Source organism: Nesoenas mayeri (assembly GCF_963082525.1).
Source record: "Nesoenas mayeri genome assembly, chromosome: Z".
NCBI lineage: Eukaryota > Metazoa > Chordata > Aves > Columbiformes > Columbidae > Nesoenas > Nesoenas mayeri.
Genome location: NC_137542.1, coordinates 59,413,645 through 59,437,467, shown reverse-complemented (window position 1 = coordinate 59,437,467; position 23,823 = coordinate 59,413,645). Strand labels below are relative to the sequence as shown.

Genomic DNA, 23,823 nt, shown 5'->3' with positions numbered 1-23,823 from the left:
ATCAATGAAAGCCTCTCATCACACCAGCCAGACCTGGATCAGTTTGAGTCCCCTTTGAAAACTACACTCCCACCCGTCACACTGGTAACCCTGTTCCTTGCAACCCTCACAGTTCTACCTCTGATCTCTGTCTGTGCCAGCTGTACCTAGCCACCTCTGGGCACTCCTCCTTAGGGGACGAACAGCCAAGGAAGTGGTCCACAGCTCTTCCAAAAACACCCTGGTGGAGAAACTGAGAACAAACCCAAGGGATTCTGTCCTACTGGTAAACACAGTGAAACCACAACATTGGAATATTGTGAGGAAACTTCAGTTTCCTTTTCTTTATCATTTTTCAGTTGACTCCAGCAGCCCCTCCCCATACTCCTCTTTCATCTGTGCCTTCATAATTACCAGCCTACAAAGCAACATCCTGTTTCAGGCCACTGAATAAATTAAGTAAACTTTGATTTCTGTATTTAAGCTGCCCAATCTTCCCAGGATGTGACGGATCATTAGTCTGGCTCAGAGATTGCCTGGTGTTAAATCACTGCCCATGACTCCCACTGCAGCCAGCCTGGGTCCTCTCCAAGGTCAAGTGTGGTTTCCAGAGCTTCAAGATCTTCCTGCCAGGCAGATAAAGCATTGCTGCTTTGAATCCCCACATTTAAAAGGGCACTTAGGTTAATCCTAAAAATATTGCAGCACAACTTAACCACCTGTAAACATTAAATGCTGCCTGCTAATTGACAGGTACAATATTTACTGAGGGTTACATACCAGCAAACAGCCTGGCAGATTTGTTTATACATAGTGATAGTGCCAAGTGTACAGGAGAGACAGACCAAGATCTGGGAGATGAAAGCAAGCCTGAAGAAGGGGACTGACACATGCACAAAAACCAGTAACACGGGAATCTCCTGGCAGGTTCACTTGACAAACAGTATTCATCTTGGCTCTCATTTCACAACTCAGCATTGCTGTTATTAGCAGCACGCAGCAAAACAACGGGAGGACAACCCCATGCTCGTGGGAGAGGTGGTACCCTGAAAGCAAACGACACTGAAGGCACGTGGATGCCTCAAAAGCACTCCCAGCACAACATCCCCAAGGCATCAGCTGTGAGCTGGCTGCTGCGTTCAGCACAGCAGCGGCTGAAGATGCAAGGATTCAACCCAACCTCTTCTCTCCTGTCTTCCTTAATGGTCACTTCAAAGTAACTTCTTACAGGGAGAAAAAGAGATGTTCCTGGATTCCATACTCCAATTTCAGTAATTCTCCAATCTGTCTCCTGGGGCAGAGGAAGAAGTGGTGGGAGGACCAGGGTAGGGGGGAGGACTAGAGAAGCGGGGAGGACCACTGAGGTCCTCCAGCAGCCACGCTGGTCGCTGAGCAGTTTCTCAAGTCTTTCCTCCCCCCGACAGCCGACCTCCAGCCCGCAGGCTGGCTCCTGTCCTCTCGAAGCAAATATAGTGCTCCCTGAAGGCACAGGGCTGACAGCCTGGACATTCAATTAGCCACGGCACGGAGGAGACGGCGAGCTCGGGGCAGGCAGCGGGGATGGAGCAGCATTCCCCAGGGAGAAGATGCCCTGCCAATGCACCGCATCCCTGCTCAGGAGGAGATAACTCATCCCGCGGCTACAAGAGGTTTGGCTCACACTTTGGAGCCTGGAAGGAGGTTGCAACTTCAGACACGGTGTCCTGGATGCTGTTTTCAAAAGGCTCCTGGCACGACTGGGTCTCACACGCCTGAGTGTCAGGTCACACTTTGAAAACGGAGCTGGGAGTGAGATTTGAGGCTCCCAAGTGTCGTTATTCCCTGCCTTTCAAAAATATATTTATTTTTTAAACAGGACTGAAATAACTTCAAAAATTTTATTCACTGTCACTATTCAATAGCTGCTAAGAAAATGAATTCAGCCATTCATTACCCTGATAGCAGCTACCCCATGGATGGTTAAGTGAAAGGCTTTGATAAGGCCTGCTTCATCTTTAAAAAGCGAAGGATGAGCAAGGCGTGCTATTCATTCTCCAGCTATTCACATTTCTTCTCATTGAGATGTCAGGAAGATGTAATTAATACTGACACACACAGAGGTCATATCCCTAAGCAAAATATTAAGGGGGGTAAAAAAATTAAAAGAGAGAGAAGCAAGCAATTTTACTAAACAACTGTGCCTCCCAATAGGCTCCATGCAGGTACACCACAAGCGAACAGATTATAGCTCTTAAATTTCCAGTGACTCAACTATACTTTTACATTTTACAAAGCCACCTTGTATGTGCGTTGCATTATAAATTTATTTATTGCTTACATTGCTACATATGTATTCTGAATTTAACAATTTACTTCTTACACCAAAATGACTCAGAACATCAAGGTAACGCTAACATGAGATGGCTCTGGATCAAGAGAGTTTTTTTATCTACATAAATATCTTGGCTTTCCACTTCCTACCAACAAACCCTGATCATCTTCATTTATAACATGTGTTTAATTAGACATCTTCAGAACAGATTTAAGAAGTTTTTATATGGAGCAGAGCTTTCAAAATATAGAAAGATTTATTTATTTATTTATTTATTTATTTATTTTTAAACTTTCAATGTTTTCTTTCAGAGAGACCGCAATTATAAGGCTTGGAAGAACAGTACACAAACATCCTTCCTTTCCTGTTGTACCACGAAATCAAATGTCTCACTGATGGGAAGAGCAGGTTTTCTCAATTATACTTCTTAACACCAGCATTTTTTAAAACTTGGTTTCAGCCCCTTCAGTGTACTTTAAACAAAATTAGCACACAAGCACCATCACCACCACCCTACAACAGAACTGGGAAGCACTAATTGAGAGGATACTTCTAAACCCATGCTTTCCTGAACAGAATTTAGTGATGAGATGTCCACTCATACTGCTCTGTTATCAGCTTTGAAGCCTTAAAACCAAAACCAGCTGCTGCAGCAAGCCCCAAGCCTAACAAAGCCGCCTTCATCTGTTTATACTATCAGCGTCTCTGGAAAGATTGGCAGACAGCTCTTCTGGTGATAGATGCATACTGAAACCTGATCAAGGCTTGGGTTATTTTTCTCCATCCAGCAATGCTGCAATTCTAGCCAGGCAACAAACCCCAAGATCTCTATTAGGATGAAGAGAGAAGCAATGAAAGCCCCAATCCCACTGTCGTCCCAAACACTAACAAATCGTCCATCTCATCAACTCCGAGAAAAACTCACAATAACTTCCATGTGGCCCCCAAAGCGCTGGCCAAACAAATTTTGTAACACAAATCAATGCACTATGATCTGGTGCATCAAAAAGGGAAGCTTCAATTCCAATTTTAACATGAGCTTTAAGACGCTATTGAGCACACAGCTAAACAAGAAGCCCCAAAGGACAAAATCACTGTCTTCCACTAACACCTCCTGTCACAGTGTCATAAGGTCATCAGTTGTTTCAACAAGAGAAATCCTAAGGCCAACCCTGACAGAGATATAAGGACATTCCCCTCCATCACAGATGGAGTATGATGGAGGTTTCTCACCATTATTATTAAATTATCTAAACCTTCTGCACCCCATCCCATGGCTTGGTGCCCTGACAGCCTGGGTTGTCACTTGGAGGCTCAGCCCAAGGATGGAGCTTTGAAAGCAGGGGAACTGCATGAGAAATTCCCTTAACGTGCTTGCACACCTGCTGCTCTCTTCTGTAGAAAAACCCAAAGCAAACATACCTGGGCAGATTGGTCACCAGTGTCTGGTACGCCGCCATCCGACAGCCGGGACCGGTACTGTCCCCCCGTGCCCCGAAGCTGGTCTTCCCCATTACTTTCCGCTTCAGAGGTCTCTGGCTGAGCAACCTCCACCTCCATTGGGGTGCAGTGCCCGTTTCCGTGCTCCGAGCCTAGCTTCTCCTTGCTGTCCTTACTGCCCGGTGTTCTGGTGATGACCCCAAATTTTCTGGTCCTTTTCCCATTTTGAGCGGCTCTGTCACCGGGTTCGGGGCTGGGCTTGGCTTTGGGGTCGCAGCTGTTGCTGTTGTTGCCGTTGGAGGGAGGAAGAGGGGCTTTGCGCTTGATGCGGCGCAACATGATCAGGTAGACAAAGCCGCCATTCCAGCACTGCTCAGCCAGGTAACTGCAAGGAAAGGGATGCGCAGGGATTATCAACTGCTGGTCCCGCAGTGCCCGCATCCCACCTCAGCACCCCAACACGCTGCGCCCCATGATGTGCATGCACCTTCTCAGGCAGCTGAGAAGGTGTGTGAATACGTTAGGACACCTTGAGGCATAGACAAATGCTCCTTTCCATCCGTATTAGAGGGAAAATAATATCAGGAATAATATCTGGAATTATAACAGCCCTACAGCCATCCAGGCTGATCCCATCACAGCGTAACATGACAGTCGGTAAATACCACCAAACGGGTTGCTGCTACCCTGAGCTCCACAATGGCAGCACAGCAACAGGGAAAGGTGGAGCAAGCAAATCAAAGCAGAGATTGCTTCCAGTGGGGCATTAAAATAAATAAATAAATATATATTTTTAAATTATATATATTAAAAAGCAGGTAGGTTTCTTTTGTGCAGCAGCCCATAGAGCATCTGCATCTGAAATGAGCCTCCTTGGTGAACTTAATCTTCTGCTTCTGTGTATATACATGCTTTGAAGGCCCAAGGGAAAAACAAAATCTGCCATGGGGATAAGCAGGCATAGTGCCAATGGCCTCAGAACAGCAAAGCGTGGCACCATAAGGTATCCCAGCACTGGTAAAGGAACATGGAAATAAGGCGGGCTTCCTTTTCAGAAAGTGCTTTCCAGTCAAAGCATCACCTCCCCTCCCAAAGTCCCTGGACACACCTGGAAGGAATTGACATTTCTGTTTCAAGCAAGTACTGGGTGTCCTTAAAGAAATTGCACCCATTGATGCACAAGGGGAATCTAACTTCATGCTTCTTCTGGGAAAGGATATATACCTCAACCCAAATTCTTAAAATATTTGTGTTCTGAGCCAAGGGTGTAACCAACTTGAGAGTACAAACAAGCTGGAATTTGTACTTAGCAGGTTGGTATGTGCCCTTTCACACCAATTTAGATCCCAAAAATATATTGCCTTTCTCACTACTGAAAGCAGTAAGAATTTCCCAGAGCATCCAATAAGGCTCTGCTGCAGCTGCAATGAACTGTTCACTAATATGAAGCAGTTGTTGAACCTACAGCTATCAGGGGAGATGAAAAAGTAGGTGTGCAGACGAACCATAAAAGATCCTACGAGAAAATGTTGTCGAGAGAGGAGAAGTGAATCAAAAGTATTCCACCCTTTTCTTCCCCTCCATGGTGCTTGTAGGCTAATTTTCCCCTTCCCTTTCTTAAAAGTTGTTTGGCCTTAAGTACAACACTTCAAGTTATTCCTACACAGAGGTGACTTAATGGCAAAACAGGAAAAACAGCTATGACAACCTCTGTAGCAAACTTCTGCACAGAGGAGCGAGGAAAGCACTCTCAGTTAGTCCAAGTAATCTGGACCAGCCTGGCAGTGGCTGGAAATAACACTACAGGCGTGTGTTTCTGTCCAGGGACATGAGCTGGTAGTTTCAGTCCACTTCTTCCCATAGCTTAGATGTCCCTACCAACAACATTGGCATTCAAATCACTTCAATTTAATTAGGAAGACCAATGCCCAAACAAACACAGAAAACGCACAACCTTAAAAGCAGCCCTGGAGCAAGACAGGAGGGACAACTACAATGGCTGTACCAAATTTCCCCAATGAATACAAACTGGACTCCAACTCCCTGGACAGTCCATTCAGCAGTTTTAACCAGGCAAGTATTTTTTTCCTTTTTTTTTTTTTTTACCGTTAAGAATATTTAAGAAAAGCCCTAAACCCATCTTCAGCCAATGAGCCCCACTGGTTGGAAAATCCCTGCAGCCAAGGTCGACCATCTGGGTGGCAATAAGGAGACACTTGGCTCAGGGAGGCACTCAGAGCTGGCAGAACCTGACAGGTTAACCCCCCCCACCATCACCACAAAAAAAAAATCCAGAACTAAGATGGAAGTATTTTTTATTATCAAGTTAAAAGAAAAATTCTTTTAATCAACAGAAAAAGGGGCAGTTTTGTTCCAGAAACAATATGGGCTGCCTGTTTTTCATATTTATCTTTCAACTCAAATTTCAAGGCAGCCAGTAAAGTTGATTAAAATTCATGACTTTTGCTTGCAGCAATACCACTGCACTCTGATCCATCATACATAAGCCTGATAGCATTGCTTCTCCTGGCACAAGGAAAGAGAAAAGCAGCTCCTCTTCCCATAGTCCTGTGGCTTACATGGGTGCTGCCCACCCAGTCTTTATGCAGAGTCAGTTCTGCCTGACTTGTTTTTGTGCAGGTGCACATATGTGGGTTTTTTTAAGAACATCGATCTCTATCTCTGAAGTAATCACTGATGTATTTTTGAGTGCCAGTAACCAAGTGCATGCATTAATCAACTGCTTGATTTAGGAACTAAAGGGAAGGAGAGGGAACTTAGCGTACGTCCAAATAAACTAATTTTAAAGAGGCAAAAATAATTTATCGTTTCACCTCCACTTGTAGCACTTGTATTCTGTTCATAAAGTGTAAAGCTATGAAAAGAGATGAAAGAAGGGTGGGGTTTTTTTTTCTATCCATTGTCCACAGATAACCATCCCTAGTCTGGAGCAGGTCCGCAGCAAGCGGTACCAGACGCAGCTGTACTGGACTATGTGGAGCTGTGCTGATTTACTCCAGATGTTGAGATGGCCTGCACGTTCCAGGCATGCAGCCTGTAGTAACTCATGGATTTATGTTTTCTTCAGTACTTCTTGGCATTTCAAAGCACACAGTAAGTTTCCATGAGAAAAAAAAAGAAGTGTGTTCTCTGGGTCAGTGAGCAATTACCTTTGCATGGCAGCAAATGACTGCGTATTACCAGATGATGTCAGGTATTTTCAGATGAGGGTAAATCCAGCTGGTACCAGTGATGAACTAAGTGGCATCATTATCTCAAGAGTTTATTTCAAAGCAAAGACCAGGCATTCAGAGCTCGAAAACCAGCACTGGTGTAACATCGAAGTCATACAACAAGATGGGAAAATAATACACCAAGAACTTGAGGTCACTTGCTGTATTGCCCTCCCAAGACAGATCTTCAGAAACCCTTAAGTTTTGCTAAGTACATGCTGCCTACTTAGCTGGCTTCCTTTTCTATGCCGTTTCTTCCACTGTTTAAATAAGAAGACGAAAAAACCCCAAAGAAGCACAGCAAGCTCTTAACACTGGACAAAAGACAGGAAAGGTTGTATTAAACGAGTGACAACTTTCAGATTTTTAATTATTTTCTATCAATCCAGAAGCATCCTATGCCAGAAGGGAATAACAGGATGGATTCAATAAAATGTAATTATACATCCTCTAGACCGTAGAAAACTGCAAAAGCTAAACAGCAACCAAAATCCCACTTCTCAGGGAGTTTAATGTTTGCAATGCAGACACTCCTTTTTTTAGATTTGGTCCCTGTAGAGCACTCACAGAGATTTTAGCAATCAATACACCAACCGTGTCTCAGGTAAGGCAGGATCAGAGCTGATAAGCGTACACAGCCCTTGGCACAGATGTGGGGAACCAGCTGCAACCTCCAAGTTGTCGCTTAATTTGAACACGGTCTTCAGTTTAGATGGAGAAGGTGCACAGAGCAAAAATGTTCCTAACGCAGCTTTGATTGATCAAAATTTATTGAAAACTGAGACTGTAGAACTTCCTATTCCCTGCTTTCGTTGGCAGGGGATGGAGTAGGATTCAGCGAAATCCCTGGATCTCATACACCAGCTAAGAAGCCTTAAGCAGTGAATGACATGTAACAAATCCTGTCATCACTAATTTGAAGAATGCAAGAGATTTTACCAGCTGACCACGCACCTATTAATATTAGTTATGAAAACAAAACGTTTTACCAGCAAAAGACTCATCCACACTTCATGTATTTGCCAGTCTTTGCAAGGTAGTGTTAAGTCCCCTCGGCACAGCTGGGAGTCCCCTTGGATGCTGCAGCATCATCTCCCCAAGCAGGGTCTAAAACGTCACCTTGAAACATTTCCCACAGGTGTGCTCAGAAGGAAGGACCACCCAGCTGCTCCTGCTGCTTTGATCTCACCCCGGCACCAGCTCTGCTAAAACCCCAGCCCATGTGAAACATCGTTCTGAAACAGCAAGGCAGACTTGTTCTCCTCTGTAGGAGAGAAACCATCATTAGGTGTTTAAAAGACGTGTAGATGAGGCTCTTATGGACATGGTTTAGTGCTAGATTTAGGTTATGGTTGGACTCCACGACCTTGGAGGTCTCTTCCACCCAAAATGATTCTATGATTCTAAAATGCTAATAATCCTTCAAACCAGGTGAAAATTATTTTACACTTGAAACAGTGCTAGAAATTTACCTCTTGCAAAGCTCAACCACAGGCTGGTCCTGGTATCAAGAGGCATCTAATACTCTTTTTGTATCAGAGCCATGAAGAGATGGGCACATCCACTTACTTCAGAGACTATTTTCAGTTACATGGCCAAATCCTACTTCTCCCCTACACAGCTGAACTGATTGCTGAGATCATAAAAACTGATAAACTTGCAGAGTTTATTCCAAGTTCCTTGGCAAGCGTGTTAAGTGTCAGACTCAAACATGGTGTCTTAGAATAAGCAAGTCATTTTTTCTTTTAGATATATGTATTTGTGTGCTTGCATGTATAAAGGTTTACAGACCCAACAAAGAGCATGCTGTGACAAGCTTTCTGACATAACCCATCTCTCTGAAACAAATGTAGACAGCCACACTGAGCTACAGAAAAACCAAAGACGACCCAGTAGCCATAAGAAAGCATCTGGATCCACTTTAGGATCAGAGATATTAAAGAAGTATGTTTATTTTACCCTAAGAATAATATTTAGCATTTCTCCAGAACCTTTCATCCTGATAGATCAGAAAGTGCTTTGGAAATGACACACACAGGGAGCATCGCTGACATCTCACCAGCCAACGCATCGTGCAGCTCACCAGGGCATTGAGGAGAAACCTCAGCCAAGACGATCACTTTCTGAGCCCCCACCTAATCCTACTAGGACCTGTAATGTCCTTAGAAGGACAGATAGATCACTGATTTTTATGCTCTTCTCTGAAAGACTCGGCATGGTAAAACATCTTGAAACTCAATGTTCTTCAGGCTGGAAAGATGAAGGGCAGTGTGGATCCTCACAGAACTGAAACCTCAAGCTCCAAGGGGGATTTAAAAGCTAAACTTAACAAACCATCTCTCCATGACACCGGCAAATGAGCTAACTTGCTTTTCAGGTAAGGCAGGTCAAATCAATGACTAACAGATAGTGACTGATGGAAGGGCAAATGGCTCCTCATGAAACCCTTACCATGCAAGAACACCCAGTCCAGTGAGGACAGATTCTGGCAAGCACTGGGGGGTACTTTTCACAGATTTCCAAGTCTTCAGGCAGGAGTCAAGTCTGGTAGACGAAGACACTGAGCTACAAAACCTTGGGCAAACCTTGCTGCAGCCAAGCTTGCAAGAGGTTTAACCCCCTCGGGGCTGCAGGGATGCCCCATGGCCAGCCCTCTCCTCCATATCCCTAGAGGACTAAGCTCTCTAAACATAATTTATCTCAGCAGAAATCCATGGTGTTGGTAAACCTGGCTGTTACTTCAACATACTTTTGTAGGCATGGAGCTACAGCACACCAGGAATGAGCTCAATCCAGCATCTCATCACCGACAAGCCCTTTCCTGCCTCGGGCCCTGCGAGTGATGGCACATGCAAGGGACACAATGTTCTATCACTACCTTAAACAGAAGGCAGAAAGGGCAACAGAAAAATCAGTCGCGGAGCTGAGAGACTAATAACACCCAGGGAATGTATTCAAACAGCCCTGGGTACGCAGGAGCTCTCTTACCTCTCTTTCAAGGATGAACAACCATCAGCCCTCAACTTGTGCCCAAGGTTAAGCAGCACCTCCCCAAGTCTCACAGAGGCTGTGGCTCTCTACGCCATACTGGGTTTTTCTCAGGATAGCCAAACTGGTGACTTTCTGGGGAAAAAAACCTCTGAATTCAGGGGGTTTTTTTTGCCTATGGCATATTTCTCACTTTAAAATTTATAGCAAGGAATGCAACTAGACCTACTGAAATCTTGAAGGAAGAATGAATTTGAAAATCAAACTTCAAGATATATTTTTGTGGCATAGTACAAGCCAGTACAAGCATGTTTGGTGCTGATTGGACACAATCTTCCACTGGATTAAAACCACCGGTAGCTTGAGGCATCACATGGTTGGTGCTCACTCCAGCAACTCTCAAGCTGTTTGCAGGCTAGCTGCTGTCAGGCTGCATCCCACCATGCCACACTAACATGTTGGAGAAGCAAGGGTAGCAGCAAGTAAATGGGGCAAGGTCTGATTTTCACTGCTCATCAGAGAAAAAAAAATACCAGGAATTTAAGACCAAAGGGAACAAATACTCCGGCACTGATGTCTGCAAGAGCCCCTGGGCAAAAACACATCTAGCAAGGCTGGCAGGAGGCTCCAGGCAAGACCTCTTCGCCCACCGTGAAATCTTGAACTCTCAGCAAAGGTGAAAAGGGAGTGAAGGGGGGATTGCTGCTGTGTATTCATGGACCCACCGCCTGTTTGTGACTTCTGCTGGAAGATGAGACTGAGCTCACCCTTGTGACACAGAACCATGACTAAAGCCTGGTGAGACACCTCACGCTACTTGGTACTGACGCCATGATGCAGCTATGAATTTGGGAGACTGAATTCCTCTCCTGTGCTACAGATGCCTCACAGCACCCCAGGCAAGTCTTTCCATGAAAATTATGGTCAACATGTCTTATCTCACAGAGTTGCTGCAAGGTCTCGGGTGGCCAAGCCACTGGCTTTAAGTATTACAGTTTCACAACCATTTTATACCTGGGATCAGACAACACCGAACAACACAACAGCTTTCCTCCCACCCCATATCCTGCTCAGGTGCTGGCACAGTCATTTAAGCAAGACTACAAATGAACCCAATCAGGGAACTGATCTAGCTTTAAATTAACCCAGCCAAAGCAAACTTTCAAAAACTTAGACCTCAAGACGTAGAGTTTAAATGCAGCCCAGCGCCCTGATCTGGTCACAGCAGCACAGAGACAGAAGAGGCTGGTGGTGGCAGGGAGGCAGCTTCTGCTCCCAGAACAGCTCTCATCTGTGTATGGCTGAGGGACACGTGTGGCCAGAGCCTGAAGGAAGGGAGTTGCACACACGGTGCAGACACAAGTACTGGCTGGCTTCCGCTGAACGGCATTCACACCTCTGGTTTCCAAAACTGAAAGGATAGGCATCCCCCTCGCAGACAAGGAAGCCATGCTGAATCACATCCCCATCACAGGTGTGGGGAGAAGACAGGCCAGATCAGTGCAGATTGTGCTGGTACAGCACAAAACTCACTTCTGCCCTGTGCGCTGTAGAGACACCTCAGAAGCACGTCCAGGGCTTTGCGAAAGTAACAAGCAGAGCAGGCACCTCCAAAACACCCAGCACATGGATGAAGGACATGAATGGCCACATTGATCCCTCTCTCCTCCTAGAACAAACATCTGAAGAGATTCATGGAGAAGCAATTTTTTACACTGAGGGTGGTGAAATACTGAGCCAGGTTGCCCAGAGAGGTGGTCAATTCCCCATCTCTTGAGACATTCAAGGCCAGGCTGGATGGGGGTCTGAGGACCTGATCTAGTTGAAGATGTCCCTGCTCATTGCAGGAAGCTGGACTAGATGACCTCTGAAGGTCCTTGCCAACCCAAACTATTTTATGATTCTCCATACCTAAGGAACCCCCCAAGTTCTGACAAACATCCTGAACATAATAGATTATGCAACTATAGTCATCATAAAATCCACTGAGATTTGCTGGTTTATTGGCTGTGCTAGCAGAACAGAGCAGTGATGTTGCATTTCAACTGCAGAGAATTTGGACTCAGGCTTTACAAAGGACCTGATCTCACTAAACATGCAACTCCCCAAACTGCATCTAAAAGTCCTGAAAGACAGACATACACAGTGCTGTTTGGGGCCTAGAAAAAGGCTGATGGGTTTTAAGGAGACAAATTCTATTTGTTCCCCAGTAAGCAGCAGAGTGTACAAATGGAAGTGGTCTAACCCAGTCAAACCATCACAGCACTGAATGTTCCAATTTGTTAGTTTATAGCTCTGCTGCAAGCAGACATTTAGCTGTACACATGGCCACACTCAAAAATATAATTTCCAGTTACAAGAAAACTGAGCAATTTAAAATGACTAGTTATCAGTTTAAAAATGATAAATACTTGCTTTCTACCTTTGCTGCAACAGGCCCAAATTATATCAAGTTACAAGTTGGTATTAGCACCTGCAATTGCTCCTTGTTCCATGATGTGTTACTGCTGTTCTGATGACATCTCTCCTGCCAAGGCAATTTCCTGCCCTTCTTAAGCCTCCTGAAGCTCCAGGCAACACAGGCACAAGCTTTTTGTTTGGCACCCTCTGTGATTGCTCTTCATTCCCAATTGGTCTCTATGCAATTGCTCTCTTCTTGAGGACTTGGAGACAGGTTGACTTCTACACCTCTTCTACACTTTTGCCAAAGAAGGTGTCAACTAATTTTCCTCTTGGAGCCCATGGTAGACATGCCCTCCCCTGGAGGACAGGGCAAGGCCAGACACATGCAGTTGCTTCATGCCGCTTGGTAACGCCACAGCAACACAGGGGTGAGTGACTACAGTCACAACTCTAAATCCACATCCAAACACCACCCCTGCCCTTTCCTCTTACTTCATTTTTACCAAATACATTTTCCAAAATGTCTTGATTTGTGTTTGTTTGCCCTCCTCAAGCAAGGCTTTACTGGACTCTAATGTGGCATGGGGGAGTTACTCTATAGCCTTGTTAGTGCAAGATGCACAAAGGGGAAAAAATGCCCCAAAACTGTGAATGAAGGGGGGTGTTCAATGTTCAGGGAGCCTGCTAGCCACTGTCCATCCCAATACCCCCTCAAGATCTGCCGTCAACAGGGGCCAGTGTACCACTTCAGTACACTAGACCCTGAAGGAAATTTCATTTTCCCTATTACTATTTCCCCTGTTCTCCAAGCTCTCACCAGGTTCCTCTCAGATGAAGTTCAAGTAGCAGATGTGTGCCAGGAGCACAGTCAGTGCACTCCAGTTGCTGTGTTGTATGTTTCAGCTGAATGGCCATCAGCATTTGTTCATGGGATTAGCACTAGTGCTAATCTGAAGTAACCCCACAAATAACTGGGGTGTGGAAGTCAGGTCTCAGCTCAACAGTTTGATCCTACCACTGTGGGCTATACTACTGCCTAACGCAGACATGGGGTATTTGCTCCACGCTCCTAACAAGAGTACTCTCCCGTGTATTCATCTGAAAGAATTTTGCAAAGACTGGGGCAAATATTAGGTGTGCGCATTTTTTTCTGCTTCACAAGAAGTGCAAGGACCAAGCCAGACTTGCTTGCGGACATGCCCAGCACACACACTGCAACACAAATACATTCCTGTTCACTTTTTGCAGCAGTTACTCTAAGTTACAGACAGCAGCACTGGAAGTGTTTTCACTGCTGCCATTGATTGCAGAGATGCAACTTGTTATCATTAGTTCAGATGTTTGGCTCTTTTAAAAACAATACTTCTGAACTAGACAACATAACTCAGAAATGTGAATGAAGAGGCACTGGAGCTTTGACTTTCGAAGTGAGAGAATATGTCAAAATAAAGATTTTATTTTATTGTAGATTGATTTGTGTTGAGAGCTATCTGTTCAAAAATCTTCAGTCTTGCATGGTAGCAGCTTTCCTTCACTGCACTGTTCTTCCATACAGGGGTGCTCAAACAAGTCCACATTTGCAAAACATGAAATAAATCACCCAACCAGAAAGTGCATGTACCTCACACTAAGAAACAAGGAAGGGGTCAGAAGCCATGCACGTGTGGCCCGTGTACAAAGGATTTACAGGGTGTAACGCTTCTCCCACTTCACCCTGAGTACTGAAATCCTGTCACTGTGTTTCGCACCTCATCGCCCTATTTCCAAGGCTCTCCACCTTTCTCCCAGGCTATTTCAGGATCACCCCTCTAAAACAACTTCTTTCTGAGCATCCAGCTTGCATCCTTCTCTCTTCCTGGCTGCAAATCTTTTATCTAATTCTGTCCTTGATTTCCAACCACACCAGGCAGCAGTGACAGCCAGGAGTTGATTTAACTTGAGATAAATGGTTTGTACTCAAAATTGGACGAGAAGTTCAGTGTGGGAGATGTTCTTTATCATAATCCAGGCTTTTTGCACAGATGCAGTACCTGGGGAAGGTACCATGAAAAATTCCATAGGTGAATGTGATAACCCCGTGGTGCAAAGCTTGCTGATGTCTGTGAGCCCAGGGACTGAATCGTGTCCAGGCAGTGCCGGTTCCGCAGCACAGGGCAGTGCTAGTGGCAGGTCCAGATTAGTTCTGGGAGGTGAGGTCAGTCCTCTGGGATAAAACTTCCTATTTTTCCCTGTGCAGGAGTTATTACAAATGCCCAAAAGAGAGGAGAAAAAACACACCCCACTGAAAGAGCTTTTATCCCAGCAGCGAAGTTTTGCAATTACATTTTAAATGAAAAAAAAAAAAAAAAAAAGGAAAAACTTAAAATCTCTGCAACATTGTTTTGGCAAACCACGTTCTTTAGATTTCAACATTAGTTTTAATTCCCAAAGTACTTATTTCCACTGAGAAGTCAACGTTTTGGATGTCTTTAAGCAACAAAAGGGAGAGCCAGAAAATTTAATCAAGTCTATTTTACAGCAGGAAGCAGTATGCTGGGGTAGAAGAGACTTATTTCCAATGCTTTTGCAAAGCTTACTTGAGCTCTTGAGAGGAGCCCTATTAAAAGTGAGAGGCCAGGCTTCAAATAATTCCGCAGCTGCTGGGGGGCAGATAGGGAAGGAACAAATTCACAGTGCTCAGATTTATTTGAAGGGGCCCATTTTAGCAGCAAGGGCTATTTGCCTTCAAAAGACTGTTCAGTTTTGGGTATTTTCCAGGAGTCTTCCTCATACTGGAAACGGTAGCTATACTTCATCAGCTGTTTCCTCCTTACCAAGGGGGAGCAACGCCTGTCATTCAGTACCCTCAGATCTTGCGATTTGACCACAAAGCTCACAAAGCCAGAAACATGTATTTGAGATGAGAAATTCAGCTCTTTACTAATAGTGAAAAATAAACCTTAACCCTCCATCAGAGCAGGGGAAAAAATCTGGAAGTGTGATCTGATTATGCCTTAAAAAACATTAAAAACAAAACATAATAAATGTGAAAAAGGGCCTAAACTCATGCACAAAAATGCATCACTATGTATGTTACTGCTTGTGAATTCAAGACGGACTTCAGGCTGCACGAGGCCCGAGGCAGAAGGGAGAAGAAGTGAATTTTGCACAAGCCCACACAATGCCATCAACACTGGGGCACCTTCCTGCTGAGGGTGGCACAGTCCCGCAGGAGGGACATGTTTGGCGCCATTCCCCATCGCTGTGCTCATGGACCACAGGAGACCAACCCAACCCAACTCCAGCCCCTGCTCCCCCAGCGAGGCCAGCAGTGCTTCGTTTCACTTGCGGCCACTCTCAAAAAGGACGTTTCTGTCTTTTGAGGACCATTGCCTGTGGGGACAGGAGGTTTATTTAGCTATTCAACATCGCTACTTTGTTCTTGGCTGTGATGACAGGCTGCGCATACAGTAAATCCCAGGGATGAACTGTTTTCGGCTCTGACTATGGGCTTGCTGAACCGTGCTTCCTCTGCATGCTGCGACAGGTTTCTAACCATAATAACTGCACACAAAGCACCGTCTCTCTTGCTCAACAGTCTCCGTCAGTCACACCAAACCCTTCCTCTCCCACTGCCTAAATACACCTTTGATATTCCTGACATCTGGCCAGGAATAAAGGACTCACCCTCACTAAAACAAGCAAACCGTGTCGATACTCATTCAGTTTTACAGTTCCCCATGAGAACAAATATTTCCCATCCAAGCTCTCTGGTGACGGGGCTGGGGTTATTTTTGCCCAGGCAAGTGCATTGCTTTGAATTCAAGCACTTTGCTCACAGATGCTCAGGATTCCCAGGCGGAGGCAGATCACCAGAGATCACCAGCAAAACACGAGCAACTACCAACTTGCTGAGGCTGCCGCCAACCAGGCAGATAAAATCAACCCCAGTCAGGCGACGACCTCGCCCAGGATGACACCCCCAATGTCTCCGCATGCCCCTAAACACCATTGCTCAAGTAAATTTAGTAACTACAGCCAGGACTCTGCAACAAAACAGTTTGCAAAGGCAGGAGTTGGGCAATGCCTGATATACATGTGCCTGTCTGTAGTACGTTTGCCTCTTTCCTTGGATGCTCACATTACAAACAAGCTTCTAATTACATCCTCACTTTCTGTTTTTACCACAGTGAGTTTGAACGAGGCCAAAAGGGAAAAATATTAATGAATGCGCATGGCAGCAGCCATAGATATTTCCTAACTTTCACTCAGTTTTGCAACACAAACAAGACAGACGTGCCCTCCACAGAGGTCCAATGGATTAGTGCTTGCAGATTATTTCAACTTCCCAACCAATGCTTCGCACACAACGAAGTTTTTGGGTTTAACACAGATTTTGCAGGCTGCTGTGACCACTCCAGCAGCTACAAAAGATACAAGCACCCCTCTGGCAGGCCAGGACAGGGGATCCAACCCCAGAAACTGTCTCGGGTGGGCAGGACAGCCCCCAGCAGCAGCCCCAAAGGTGAACATTGTTTTAACAGTCAGGAGAACGGATGGAACTCTGCCTTCTGTACCTGTTCACATAACTGGCTTTTCACAGCAGTAAATCAGCCCTGCTAAGCTGCTGCTGCAGCCAAAACTCATCAGGATTTGCCCCAAATTAGAGCATCATTAGATGCTGTCAAACATAACACAGATAAAATCCAACTTCAGACATGTCAGCAGAGTTAAAAAATATATACTGATTTTTTTCCTAATTAAAAAATGAATGTAGATTGTAAGGTCTCACCTTCCATCCCATGTCAAGAAACCACAACATTTCTGCCTAAGAATGTCCCTGAGAGCCCTCACACCTCCATCACACCAGCGAGGGTTACTCATTGATCTCTTCTCCCCACAAGCTCAGGAAGCAGCTTCCTGCAGCCACGACACAGCCTCTGATGCTGCCACCCAAATACAGCCCCCAGCTCAGACCTAGCCTCCAAGGAGGGATTGATGCTGCCACCCAAAAGTTCACCGCTGGTGCCCCAACCCAACTGAACCTGTTAACAGGTTAGGGCACACAGCGCCGCACACTGACCTGGTTGAGAGGAGACCCTGGCATCAACATTGGGGCACCCTCCTGCCGAGGGTGGCATAGTCCTGCAGGAGGGACGTGTTGGGGAAGGGATCCCACCCAGAATTACACAGCGATCAGGTTTGTTGCCCAGCAGCTCCCGACTTGCAGAAACGCTTGGTGCTGTGGCCCTGGGGGCTGGTAGCCTCCAGATTCTGCAGGTTAAAACGGCCCTGGGAGCAAAGCCAAGCGTGTGTCCCTGCAAAAAAACAGGCTGGGTGGGGAGGAGGTGGAGCACCAGCCCTGCTCACTTCGTGTGGTGCAGATGAGAAGGTGGCCATGGGCACCCTCTCCCCTCCACCTGCCTGCCCCTGGGGCTATGAAGTGTTCCCTTGCTGCCCGGGCACTGCCAGAACACAAGAAATCCAAAGCCAAGGGAACAACCCACACATTGCTCTGCACTGCGGCTATAGTTGCCAATACATCACACCATTGACCCGATTTCCCAGAGCAACCTAAAAAGTGGAACCATTGTCCTCCTTCCCCCCGGTCCCCACCCCGCCCTCCTTTAGTTTTTATTTTTAATTTTTATTTTCAGGATCCGCCCAGAAATCTTCAGCTCTGGCATGAGACAGACCAGCATCACGTCACAAGAAATCCCCTGTAGGCCTTTTGATGACTTTCATCTATTATTCACTCACCGCAAATCCTTGCCATTAAGAAACTGCACTGAGGGAATCCGAACTTTCAAAGCCACAAATCTCCTAACAACTATGGCCGCTTTATACATGCTCCAGGATTAGCCATGTCATCTGTTTAGAAACTCAAAGCTGCTCTTAATTATTGGATTGAACTTGCCTGCAAACAGCAAAGAGATTGATAAAACTGCCGCTGATTTCAATGGTGCAGGAGCATTCATTACATGACATTCTCCTCCCGGACACGTCAAGCCCAGTGGCACAAATTCATGCTGTGCTACTGTGCCAAAAACCCAGAAACCTCCCTCGAGCACACTGACACCAATCCTAGCAGGCAGCGTTGGAGTAAACTTGACTGTAAGCACGCTCAGGCTTCACACTGGCTCCTAGCATGCAAATCAAAGGCAGTTTTACAACTATCTGCTCTGTAAATTAAGAGTACCTTTAGTTGCTTTGAAAAATAAGAGCTTATTTAGTCAGTGCATCGGCTGCTTCAAAGAGCTTTCCAACTAATTAGCCATATTGAGTTACTATTAAAATACAGAGCTTACATGCAATACTCTTGACGATAACAGAGCTGGTGCTTTGGTGCCCAAGCTATAGAATTAGCACAAACTTCACCAGATGCATTTTCCTATAGGCTCCAAATTATATTTCAAACTGAATATTTTCCTTTCCTGTGGTGGATGTGGGAATTCACTTAATTCATGTGTAAGTTCAAAGCAATAATAATTTTTAGCCCATGTGCAGATCAAGTTTGAATATTCAACAGTGAGAGATAGCATGAGGGGATGGAAGACAGGCACACAAATGACACCAAAAACAAAATCTGCAGTAAAAAATAAAGCAGGTAAAAAAATCGTTGCTGTATTACAGATGAGCTGTACAGCTGTTCCAGATCAACTTTTACAGGACAGAGGGTGGCGTGGTGTTCTTAATTTAATGCAAAGGGCACACTAGCCAGAGGCAAACCCTTTCTCACAGATGCAGATAGGCTGTCAAGCAAAACAAAGTTTACAACCCCCCACATGATATGCGAAGCCCAGAAAAGCAGACTGCAAGGCTCAGAAATTTTAATTCCAAGAGTTTCTGCCCATCCCTGCTTCTTACGGATTTGGTTTATTTGGCAGATAAGCCTTTGCTACTTAAAAAAAAAAAAAAAATCAAAGGCAACAGCATCACAGGAAAAGAAATCTCCTTTCCCCTTTTGACTTCCATTCATCTGCTTTACGTGCCGGTTTACTTACAGCAGAGACCAGCAGGTACGCATCCGAGGGCTCAGTGCCGCTCCTGCTGCCTCCAAACCGGCTCCATCTTCCTCTCCCGCCCCACCCACAGCACCCCAGCTCTTCACAGAGCAACTCCAGCTCCTCCAGCACACCTCCCTCCCCAAGGGGATGGCCGTCTCTTGCTCCAAAGGTGTTACAAATCACATTTCTGAATTTCAGAGCGGAACCTGGCAGCGACTGCAGGAAATAAAAGAAGATTCAAGTCCCGACAGAAGGAGGACACTGAAAATTCCCATTACAAATCATCACAACTACTTCATTATTAGCTTATAACATGTCGTATAGCTAATTTCCTTCTCTACCCTTGCTAAACTTTCACTGAAGGTATTAATTGGACTTGTCAGCATGTTCTCACATAAAACTGAATTCAATTAAACGAAACACAACCAACAAGATAGCAGGTATTGGATCTCTGCTTAAAAATAACAAGTAGCAACACGCACATGTAGTCAGTATTAACACAAAATGAGGATGCTCTGTAATGTATTTTGTAACTGCTATCTGCACAGAAAAAGCCAGAAGCAGACTTTAACCAGCAACTGCCTGCAAGTAGCAGGACAGCAGCAGAGCACAACTACTGAATCTTATTTCACGCACTGAATCAGAGTTTAATCTGAGCAGCAAACACATAAATCCAGAGGGGCTCTATTAAAAACCAGCGCAGTGACTCATTCCATGGAGAGAAGCATAAATTCAGACTTGGGGCATCTATACATTCCTTAAAAAAGCCTTTTGTTTAGCAACAACAATTTCTTTGTTGGACAAGCAGGGGGCTGGATCACATCCCTGTGGCAGGACATTTCTGCTCTTCTAAGCAAGACAGAAGGGCGTTCGACAGCCCACATGCAATGCCAGAGAAATATTAGCTGTGCATGCATGTGCCAAGCAACTCTGCCATGGGCACTTCAATGTGGTGCTATTTTCAGTCTTCCCAAAAACAGCCTTTGCAACCCACCATACCCTAGAGCAGCCCTAAGGCTTAGCCCTACAGATGCAAAAACTCCAGCAGCAAAATATAGAGTCCCTCGACCCTTGGGAAAAAAATCAATTGGCACTTTACCACCTTCCCTGCAAGACCAGTATTTCCTTCCCAGAGCACAGTGATAGCTCAGAGTCATAACTGCTCCTTCACAGCCCTTCAGGAAGATTTGCCAAGAAGAGCACAGGTTATTTTTTTGGACATGTGCTGCCATTCACCAGGAGGCACAAGATTGTCCCTGCCACCAGCCAGGCCAGGAGCTCTCAACCCCAAAACCCAGCATGGCAACAACTGCCCCAGGGTCTTCCAGCTTCCACTTCTGGCTAAACAGCAACCTTCTGCAGCAGACAGGCTTGCCCCCCACCAGAAAACAAAATTAAAGCAACTCACTTTTTTGAAGACAGAAATACCCCTCCTGTCCCACCTCTACCTAGAGGCATTTGTATTCAATGATAAAGCAAATTTGTGGATCCTGTTTACTCAGATGAGAAGTGTTGACACATGATCTCCATTTGCTGTGCTCATGGAAGTCACGCACAGAAGATAATCTCAATAAATTGCTGCCGAGCACAACAATAACAGACACTTCAGCAGCCACATGCACCCCAGAAACAAAAGACCCACATCCATCTTTATCAGCATCATGCCCTGTTTCCATGACAATTATGACCCCCCCCCCCCCCCACGCATTATGCATTAGGACCGAAGTATTGCAAACAAAACCAGAAAAATATCAAAACCACAGGATGGGTACCTGTTGATACTCACCTTTTTATTTGGTGCTATCTTGATATGAAGGCACTATGAAGAGCTTCATCTGCTATATGCGAACCTTAAAATTAGCCTGCTACAGCCTTTACTCTGAAATATGGTAGCACTTACTCTCCCATGAACAATTTTTCTTTGTCTGGGATATATGTGCTCACACCGATCAAATATAGAAACATATATACATACAGATACAATGCATAAACTCTCCTCATATGGATGCCATACAAGTACCATAGGTTTTATGCATCAGGCTGGGATGAAGTCATAAACATGACTGAGACACTACAGCAGCAACACATACGTAACATATATTAGAAGCAAACACTACAGCAGCAACACATACGTAACATATATTAGAAGCAAACACTATGCAATCTTAATGGACAAAATTCTGCCATGTGCTGGGGGACAGTTTTTGGTTACCTGTCAATTCAGGTGCCAGGTCAAAGTCTGGGGTCTGGAAACACTTAACAGCACAGCTATTAAATCTAAGATACTAGAGGATGTTAAGACTTGGCATTTAGTGCAGGACAATGACATAGATATTAACAGAAGTTACAAGACAGTTAAAAATCCAACAAAATGGTTATCAAACTCCAGAATATTGATTATATCTGTTGCACTCTACTGGGTTTTGCACCTATCCTTTGCACATATAAAACACATACGCTCCATGCAGTACAACACAAAGCCTTTTATCATCTCGATGGGACTGAGCCAGTACCAGATTGGACATCTCATCATGTTGTTTGCAAATTCTGGTTTTATTTGACCAAGCAGAATCGCCTTGCTAATGCAGTTGCTGCATTTTCCATTCAAGACACTGCATGTTCCCAAAAACAGAGCTGGCCTAAGCAGCTTGTGTCACCAGAAGGCAAGAGGGGACAAGGGGCAGCGCTGTCCTCACAAAGCCCTCCTTGTAGTGACTCTGACTGAAGCCCCTCACTTTGGGAAAGTTTTTGGCAAGACCCTAGAGAAATGTGCTGGCAAACTCAGAGTAAGATGTTGTCAGCTTTCCAGACGTTCCTGCTCCTTGAAAATCCCAACGTGTCTTCCAGTTGAGAGGTTACCCATCCTCTCCAAACTTTTTTCCCTGAATCCTCCCTCACATTTTCACTTTTTTTTTGCAGGTGAAAAGAGGCACAAAGTCTTCTTTCCCTCTCTGTTTCTCCTAAATACATAAGCAGATGTCGGGCAAGTGAGGCAGCTCCTTGCTCAAGCGAGGAGAACAGAAAGCCAAAGCATGAAGCCAACTATTTGATCAATACTCTTTGATTTAATTAGATTTGGACAATGTTCAAAGTCAATGCCTTAGAAGAGCCGCCACAGGCAAAATCCAGTTTGCAAGAGGGATTACTTTCACCATTTGAGAAATAAAAAAGACATAAACCCTGGAGGGACTGAGGACGCATTTACCACCTAGTGAGACTTGCCTTCGGCGAAGCAACAGTCGGCTGACTTACCAAATAGTCAAACTCCTATGAACAGCTATCACACCAAATCTATTAATTTATTTTGTGCCACTTCGATTTCACATTTCAACTTAGTTAATACCTTCTTCATACTTTCTTTCTGTGCCCTCCTAAGTCAGCTCTTTGGACATGAAGGCAGAGATGGAGTTTCAGCAGTAATGCTCAGCGGACCCCAGCATTAACTTCCATTTGCACATAAAAGCTTGTTACCTCCTCTGCTTTACTAAATTTTATCTAAAAATTGAGATCTCTAAGCACATATATTAAACAGAACTGTTAACAGAACACACCAATATCTCACTAATATCTACTATATTTTAAGGTCTATTTAGCCTCTCCAATATACATATATTAATTGTAATGTATTGGATCTGGACCAGAAGCTAAAAGGCAAGATGTGAGGCTTGAAGTAGCAGTCTGGATACAAGTCCAAACTTGGCAGCTCAAACTCATATATAATCACAGTTACTCAAACTCAATGGAGGGAGGGCAGACCCTAAATCCCCATTAGATTTACTGACTTAATAATTTACTCATTTTACTCATTTCTTTAGTACATTTACTGACCCCATCACAAAGGATCTGAAAAGGAGGTCCTTAACCTATGGAAACGATGACTGCAGTTGAATGCTTGCTCTGTATCATTGGTGACACCTCCAAGAGGGGTCAACCACCCCTGCAGACCCGTTTGCCAGCCCCTGCATTTCCTCGCCAAATGAGCAATGACGCCTGCAGTGGAAACTCATAGGAAGTCAGGAGCTGGCAAGGGTCTCCCTGCTCATCCCATCGTACCCTGTTCCATGTTACTCAGTGTCTGCTAACACATCCTTGGCACCAACATCACAGAGGTTTCTCACTGCTGGTCAAAGATACGCATGACAGAGAGCACTTAATGAGCCCAATGTGAAATAAACTGATCTACATCCCAACAGCATCGACAGGGAATTAATCTCTTACACCAAGCAGTACAAGAAGGATGAAGCTGGAAATCCAGAGCCCCTCCAGGCACTTGCTGCTGAGTGCCCAACTGCAGACATCAAAAGCAAGCCCAGCTTTTGGTCATGCTCCACCCCACAGCAGCCTGGACCATGCCCAACCTGCATCCCTGAAATTCAGCTCCAACTTCCAGCTGTGACACTGAGGAGCAGCAGGCTCCTGACCTGCCCTTTAATCCTCTTGCAGGAGGGCAAGCAAAGGTGTGAATATGGCACCATAAAGAGCT

General features: G+C 45.1%; 1 protein-coding gene across 1 annotated transcript in view; it reads right to left on the bottom strand.

The window, feature by feature from the left end:
* Positions 1–23,823, bottom strand: part of PDZD2 (PDZ domain containing 2) — a gene marked incomplete at both ends in the record, with an annotated part of 139,747 nt that overhangs the window by 63,395 nt on the left and 52,529 nt on the right. The window contains one exon of the mRNA XM_080362951.1: positions 3,713–4,115. Within this exon, the coding sequence (XP_080219077.1) occupies positions 3,713–4,115 (403 nt within the window). The remainder of the gene's footprint in view (positions 1–3,712; positions 4,116–23,823) is intronic.